General features: G+C 39.1%; 1 protein-coding gene across 1 annotated transcript in view; it reads left to right on the top strand.

Moving 5' to 3' along the window:
• The window catches only part of LOC126297853 (methionine aminopeptidase 2-like), a 106,950-nt gene extending 99,381 nt beyond the window's left edge, over positions 1–7,569 (top strand). The window contains exon 9 of the mRNA XM_049989119.1: positions 6,464–7,569. Within this exon, the coding sequence (XP_049845076.1) occupies positions 6,464–6,716 (253 nt within the window). The 3' untranslated portion in view covers positions 6,717–7,569. The remainder of the gene's footprint in view (positions 1–6,463) is intronic.
• Positions 7,570–8,473: the final 904 nt, after the last annotated feature.

Raw genomic sequence — 8,473 nt, forward strand, 5'->3', positions numbered from 1 at the left:
TACTATGAGATTGTGAAGGAGAAGCATCATCAGCTACTAAAACATGTGGCACACGCGGTATTTTTCCTGGGAGGGGCATCAATTTGAGACCTTATGATGTGGTTTTAATGAAATCTTCAACCCCACTGCCTTTGAAAACTCCCATATCTGTTACTCTTCCATTCCTGCCAACTATGACAATGAGGAATTTGTAAATGGCATCAAAAGTTGCCATTAAGACAACACTATGCTGCTCTTCATGATTAAAATAATAACTGCCAGTATTCTGTGCAGGAGCTAGGATAAGAGCATGTTTGCCATCAGTAGCAACCAAACATATGGGGAAGGTCAACTTTCATTTAAATATGTTGCCAACTTTAACTGTCTTCTGATGTAGATAGTGACTGTAACAAAAATTGAAAAGTAATGACATTTGGTACAAGTTGTAATAAACTTAATTAATTTATTTCCTTCACTGTATTTTGAGTAGAATGGTGCAGTGCAGGAGGCTGCAAATGGAAACAAAAACACATCTGCCAGTCAAGACACATCACAAAAGACTGAGGAAGTGAATCATTGTAACTTAACACCAATCAAGATGAAGAGTAAATTTGTTAGAATAAGTGATTTATTTGTGTGAGAACTATATGCACATTGAATGAAGAAGAGGATAAGTTTGATGTTTTTGCCAAATATGTTGCAGCCAAAATGAGAGGTCTCTCATCCAAATATTTGTGTAAAAAATGAAAAGAAACTTTCAGTAAGTCATACTGAGAGAAATGGAGGAGAATAAGCTACTATCAAATCCCACTTCTTATAGGTTTAGTAACTTGAATTCAGTTGCTTCAGCTAGTGGATTTTTTCAATTTGTCAAGCAAATCTGAATAATATATAACTCTACTCCTTCCATACTGACAAACTGAATGTAGCTTTTTACCGATTCAACAGTTACCTTATTGTACGCTTCTTTTAAGGCTAATGTGTATTCATTATAAATTATAATGTTTTGGGGGCTTCAGACACATATCCATTACATAAATTTCAAAGGATTTCTGTCAGTATGTAAAGAGTCAGAGCGATTTCCTGTGTGACAACTCTGGAGAAAAGTGACAGATGTATATGCAATTTAACACTGAATCATGTGTTTTGACTAAATGTTACCAACTTGCCACTCACCTGGAACGTGCATTTTCCTCAGCAACTGTCGGTCACCCAAAAACAAGAAACCTGTCTACAGGTAACTGAGCAACCCCGTCTGTGCTCCCAGGAAAACGGTTATTTCCAGCCACCATTTACATTCCACACATTCACCAAAGGCTAGGCTTGGAGCCTATAATATCACAACACACAGGCTTTTACTACTGTGAAATTTTTTTCTTGTTCTTATAGTTGTATTTGTCAAGCCGATTTATTTTGTGACCATGTCTAAGTATCTGAGGGTTCCTTTGTCTTGTCTTCTAGCATGGCGTAATTTACAATTGTAATAAAATGATTGTATTGTTTTGGAATTTGTACCAATAGAATCCTGACCATTTATTTGTGTATTAATAAATACGGAAAATTTTGAAGACAAGAAAAATAATTAACATGTACCAAAAGGCTTTGCTCAATGGAAAAATGTTACTGTAAAATCAAGCATGTAATTATTTAAGCATTAACTTTGTGAGTGGTTCTCCAGAGAAGTACTGCTAGTAGTCCAAAGGGAGGCAGTATTCTTTTAAAGGATGCAGATAAACCACAATCCATTCATCTTTATTCTTCATCAGTTGTCAGGTAGTTGCAGGTTCTCTGTTACTGAAGTGATATATCCTCAAATAGCAATATAGAGTCTGGGGCAGAGCTTTAAAGGATGTACATTTCAGATACAAGACATCACTAACATTGGCAAGACTAGTAGTCAGTAACTAGTGTAATGGTTTCCTGAGGAATAAAGCTTACTGACAGTAAGTAGGTACACTTAAGTCTTAATGCCTTTCTCAATTATTTTCTTGTAGAATGGGTCCACAGCTTCTATAAAATTTTTAAAGGATTTCATTTAGCTCTAGCAATCCCAACAGCCAAAAACAAGATGAAATCCTTCAGAAATAACATCTTTGTGTAGTACTGGACAATTTAAACCCATGTTACTCCGTCATTACAGAGATTACTAGACTGAACATTGAATGTTTTGTGTTGTGCCACATCACATGGTGGAGCAAGGAAATCCTCTTCAAACTTTTTAACCTCATTTGGTGCCAGGACACTTTCATGACTTGTGGCAAGATGAAGTTTTAATTCCACTTTTGCAGTCTGGGAAGGACCACATATCGAAGTAGTTACTATACATTTGTCCTCGATGGCTGTGTGAGAAATATGCTGGGAGTGAATGATCAACCACTGCATTGTATGGATCTTAGAATCCAGCAGTTCCTTAATTGCTTTCAGTATGGTTTCAGGAGATACGCTCCATTTTTGATAACCTGGCCCTCCTGGAAGCAGCTCTGTAACAGGTATACCTGCACTGGCATCACCTAGTGCAGAGACTTCTTAACATCGATAATACCTACAATACAACTCAGAGACACATTATTCTCACACAGTTCCGTGAATTAATTTTTTGAGGCAGTCTTCACATGTTTATACAGTCCTCCTTGACGTGCTATTTTAGGTGTCGAATTGGTGATGTCATGTCTGACCCCTTCGGGCAAGAGAATGATTGTCTATCAAGGTAGTGTTTTAAGTGTGACTGTGTGCAATAGCTATTAATAGTATTGCATCAGTAGGCAAACTTCCTGGTTAGTGTTCTGTGTTTGTTGACAACATCTCTGCCTTTTGTTCCTCCTTAAGCCTTACAGCAACAACTCATCAGTTGCAAATGGCTATTCTACAGTTGGAGGAATGGGTGGTGAAGAGAGACTTTAATTTCTCCACTGGAAAGTCTGTGTGCATTCTCTTTAAATGTTCACATTATATTTTAAACTTTCCAGAGTTGTGGACAGTGTACACTGTTCTTACTTTTAAAGACAGGGCCTCACATTTGAGTCTTAACTTCAGTGGTTAGCACACCTTAGCGATCTAAAAGATGGTCCATAAAAGAACTCCGTATTTTAAAATGTCTCAGTCACAGTTGCGAGCAGACTGCTCTAGTTTGCACTGGGAGTGGTGCACTCTGGAGGAATTGAGCTGGCCACTGGTGTAATTAGAACCAGCCTCATATATAGTTTTTTCTCTGAGGCCATTTAGCGACTGCTTCACATCAGGCAACAAGTCATTGTGCAAGAGCTCTATAGAATACTCTCCACACCACATGCATCTGCACACCATACAGTGGCTCTTCCACCAATGTAAAGGCTTCTTCATAACTGACAACAAGTTATTAGTTTCTACGTGATTCACAAAAAGGATTGCCTTTTAGAGATGGGTGTTGCTGGATTGAAAGTTTTACATCAAGGTTGGACCAAATCTTCACCTTGGCTCCTACAGGGGCACAGAATTATTACAAGAAGGATTGAACTCCAGATTTTACATTTCAATCTCTTTGTGTTTCAATTACATTTGAGGTGGCTGGCAGTGAGGAAATAAGCTGCACTTGGTAAAGCCAACTATATGGTTATGACAGATCTTCTGCATGTCACTCAGGTGGTGTGAAGTGACCCTGACCCATCTCCGAATTGGTCACTGTCTGGCAAGAGGATCCTCTGTGATGACTTTGGCATGTAAATCATTGAATGTCACATTTTTACTAAGTGCGTTTTATATTGTGCATGTAAATCATTGAATGTCACATTTTTACTAAGTGCGTTTTATTTTGTGATAAGAAAGAAGCAGGTAATTTTGGTGGGGATCTGCCTTGTATTCTAGCTGATGATGAGATCAGTGTGATAAAGGTTTTAAAGTTGTGTAAAGTGTCTTGACTCCAGTCAAAGCTTTTAGGCTGGAGATTTTAGCATGTTGCATAGTGTCTGTAAATTGAAGGTGGAGGGGAGGGGGAGGAAAGGAAAGGGAGGGGATCACTGCTTCAGAACATTACGTGGAAGCAGCTGCGGATTCTGCATGGTGCCTGTCCTTTCGGAATGTCTGAAAGAACGGACACCACACATTCATGCATATTGTTGCATAGTGGTTGGCTGACCCATTTTGTTTCAGTGATTGGCCTGCCACAGCTATCTGTTTTATTCTTTTACTTCTCTCACTTGCTTTTTTCTTTTTACTGTTTTCAATCTAACATATTTCCATTGTATTTTGTACGTGGGTGGGGAAGCGACAGTGATAGAGTTTATGGGTGTGCCTGTGTGTGTGTGTGTGTGTGTGTGTGTGTGTGTGTGTGTGTGTGTGTGCGTGCGTGCGTGCGTGCGTGCGTGCACATTCTTAAGACGTTATTTCTGTTTTTATTTGTAGTTACATTTTTAATCATTTTGCACCCTTTAACCACACTCATTTCATGAAATTTTGGTATGGGTGTTAAACATATCCCTGTCATGTGCCCACATCATCACCATCATCATAATCACCACCACCATCGGGATGTTTCGCAGTATAAAAATTCTGTTATTGTAGACATCAGTACCATAGTGAGTTATCTGTGTAACATATTATTTCAGAACTGTTAGTTATCTGTCATTAAAATATTCATTAGTAATGCATTTAGATGAAAAGAGGAAGACAGACCTCTATAAGGTCTGTATTATGATGACTTTCCCCAGCAAGTATCAACGAAAAAGTTGTACACAATAGAGTCCCGAGTTATGTTACTAAACGAATTATCACTATGGAAACTGAAGAGCTGTGTGGGTCATGCCAAACTATCGTTTAACTTACACTGATAGAAATAAAAATTGCAACACTGATAAAGAGTTTTGCAACATAAACAAAAGTTGGTAGGCTCGTTTCCACATCTCAAAGGTGATGTCCATAAAAATTTTGCACGTCTTGTAATGTAGTGATAGTAGCACCACTATGCAAATCAGGTTTGCTGTAAATATTTGCTGTAAAGGCTGTGTGTGTTACTTACCTTAAAGATTGGATGTGGTGAGTTGATATTATTCAACAATGCCTTAAAGGTGTCAAAGACGCCACTATCAGCATGTTACTCAGTTAGGACTAGGTCGTTTAATAGGGTGCTATGAGAAGCTGGATGTGTCTTCTAAGATATTGCAGAAAAGCTTGGCAGGAATGTAGCCACTGTACACGATTGCTGGCAGTTGTGGTCATGGGATTGCACAGTCACAAGATTATGAGGCCTCCGACAGCTGTGTGGCGCTATGGAGACCATTATGTGTTCAGCTTATAGCTTTGGTACATTGTTCTGCATCTGCAGCAGCAATTTGAGCAGCAGTTGGCACCACAGTGACAGAACGAACTGTTACAAATTGGTTACTTGAAGGCCAGCTCCGAGCCATAAGCCCTATAGCTTGCAGCCCAGTGATTTCAATAGTGTCAAGCGACAGCTCATTGAAGGGCAGGGTGAAGACCTGTTGTGCTTTCTGATGAAAGTTGGTGCCAATGATGGTTAGGCCATTTTGGGGCTTGCAGCCAACATTTCTGCATGCTAGGCACACTGGGCCTACACTTGAAGTTACGGTCAGGGATGCGATATCGTATGGGAGCAGGACGGCTCCCAGAGTTATCCTACGCAACATCATTGTAAATTTGTACATCACTGTGGTGACTCAACCCTTTGTGCTGCCATTCATGAACAGCATTCCAGGATATGTTTTCCAATGGGGCAATGTTTGCTCACATATCACATGTTGTAACCCAACATGCTCCACAGTGTGTCGACATGTTGCCTTGGCCATGCTTGATCGCGAGATCTCTTTCCAATCGAGGACGTATGGGACATCATCAGATGACAATTCTGGCATCATGCACAACAGGCTTTAACCCTCCCTGTGTTGACTGACCAAGTGCAAAAGGCATGGTCTCCATCCCGAAAACTGACATCTGGTACCAGCACAACACAGTACATCCACTTTTGCATGCTTGTATTCAACATGCTAGCAGCTACACTGGTTATTTATGTACTAGCATTTCACGTTTGCAATGGCTTATCTCGTGTTTACATTAACCTGCAATTGTGGAATGTCAATCGCTTAAGTATGTTACCTAGACAAATGTTTTCCCGGAGTTTCATTACTCTTCATTAATTATTTTCTGTTGTTGTAATCTTTTTCTGTTAGTGTAGATAATTGTGGAGTTTTGGTAATAGTTCCATTTCAGTTGAAACAGTATTAAATGGGAAATGTTAAAATATGCGTCAGCAGTGAGAGACTGTGGTCGTGTGGTGTGTGTGTGTGTTGGGGAGGGGGGGGGGGGGGGTTGTCTAGATGCTGATACAGCATCTAGACCTAACAGAAATTGTAGGCAAGGTGATGTCTTTTGTTATCAAATTAAAAGAGGTGTGTGTGTGTGTGTGTGTGTGTGTGTGTGTGTGTGTGTGTGTGTGTGTTTTACCATTTAATGTACCTGTGGTACTACAGAAACCTGCAATTTTTTCCTGTTCCAGGTTGCAGTCCTCACAGTCATTACTGAATACAATAAACAAGCATTTTGGCACACTAGCATTTTGCCGTCGCTGGTTAGAAAGAGTGGGTTGTACGAAATACCACATGGCATTGAAGGATCTGAAGGACAAACACATAGTTGATGCATATCCACCGCTTTGTGACGTTAAAGGATCATACACTGCACAGTTTGAGCATACAATTTTGTTGCGTCCAACATGCAAAGAAGTAGTGAGCCGGGGTGAAGATTATTGAATTCTTGCAACAGTACTTTTCATTTTATTGTTTTGTGATAGTTCCTTTTCTTTACTTGTATGATACACAATGTTGAACTTCTTTTTTTTTTTTTGTTGTGAAAAGCAGCTTCCTGGTAAGAACTGTACCAGATTCCATTGCTCATACAATGGCATGTTGAAGACTTTCTGTTGTGAAACATTGACACTTTATGTACTCACGTTGTGAAATTTTCAGTAATGTGTGCAGACTTTCATATTTTGAATGTTGATAAAATGAATAATGTATCGATACCTTTCTTGGTGCTGGAACAAATCAATGCAGTATTTATAACATTAACACCCTAATTTCTGGTTTAAATTTTTCAATGGATTTGATAGCTAATTTTACTGTGTCTTCCTTAATGCACTGACTAAATTTCTTGAATGTGTAACACAACAAAATTTAGGATGTAGCAAAAATGTCAAGTAAGATAATATAGCTGTTTTTTAGGCTAAAATGTGCAAAATACAAAGAGGCTGCAATATTTTGATTCTGAGCCTACATATAATTTCCATGTATCAGTTTTTGTGAAAGTGTATGATCTTTGTTTTATTCATCATAAATAGTGGATTTACTGACATCACGTCCTCCTTACAGTTTACTAGTTGCAGTAGGCCAGAATTTTTGCTGTAAAAGCAATATACCCCATAACATGAAGAAAATGGAGAAAGTTGGTGCAGTCACCTTGGCCAGGTCCACATGACATGTTAAATAGTACAGTTCAGAGTATATAAAATTGGTGGTGTAAAATCTATAATTGTTTTGTCTGAATATGAACTTTTCAAAGTTCTGTGTGTCTTTATATTCTGTTAATGAATGTCTCTGAAGAAAATTAACAGTGATTTAATTACAAAACAACCCCAATTAAAAAGTACTGCAAATTATCTATATGCTGATGTGCAAAACTTAAGGATAACAGTACCAAAGTACCTTTCATATGATTGGTCATGGCCATGTAACAGCTCAATGGAACTCGGCCCATATATAGAAAGAAATGCTACATTATAGTACAGAAGATAATTGAAAGAAATATGCAATGAAATGAATGGAAAGACACTTTCATTTATTATCAGCTATTATACTGAAGTCACTGTGATTCAAGATGGTACCCTGGACATTACAAAAGGCACAATGTAGTTCTTAATAGGGTTTGTAACGGCCATGAATGGCAATGCACGTTCTGCAATTTGCCCCCATGCTAGCCACAGTGTTGGTAAGGACTTTCTGTATTAGGGTGTTCCGTTCCTTCCTTGACAATTGCTGAATGGTCATTGATGCAGGTGTATGTGCTGCCGTATGTTTCCCAAACACATCTCTCGTGTACTCAATGGAATTTATGCCAGAGGAATGAGCTGACCAGTCCAGTCCAGTCCATTCACTGAATATCCTCTCTTCCAAGAACACCTCCATCTGCACTGTTCCACACAGTCGCGCGCTGCCATCCATAAAAATTAAGTCCAGGCCAAGTGCACACTTGAAAATACACACGTGGGGAAGGCACAGATCATCACAATAATGTTGACTGATGACTGTACCATGTCTATGCCCAAGATCATATGCCCATGCAACATTATGTCTCTCCACACCATAACACCTGGACAATCAAAACCACCGTGTTCACCATTGCTGCACAGGCCATCATATGATGGATGGGAACACGTAATGTACCCAGGAACATTTTCAAAGACCATGGTTTTGTGATCCAGGTGTTATGGTGTGCATAGACAGTCTGTTAT

Source organism: Schistocerca gregaria, chromosome X (genome assembly GCF_023897955.1).
Source record: "Schistocerca gregaria isolate iqSchGreg1 chromosome X, iqSchGreg1.2, whole genome shotgun sequence".
NCBI classification, from domain to species: domain Eukaryota; kingdom Metazoa; phylum Arthropoda; class Insecta; order Orthoptera; family Acrididae; genus Schistocerca; species Schistocerca gregaria.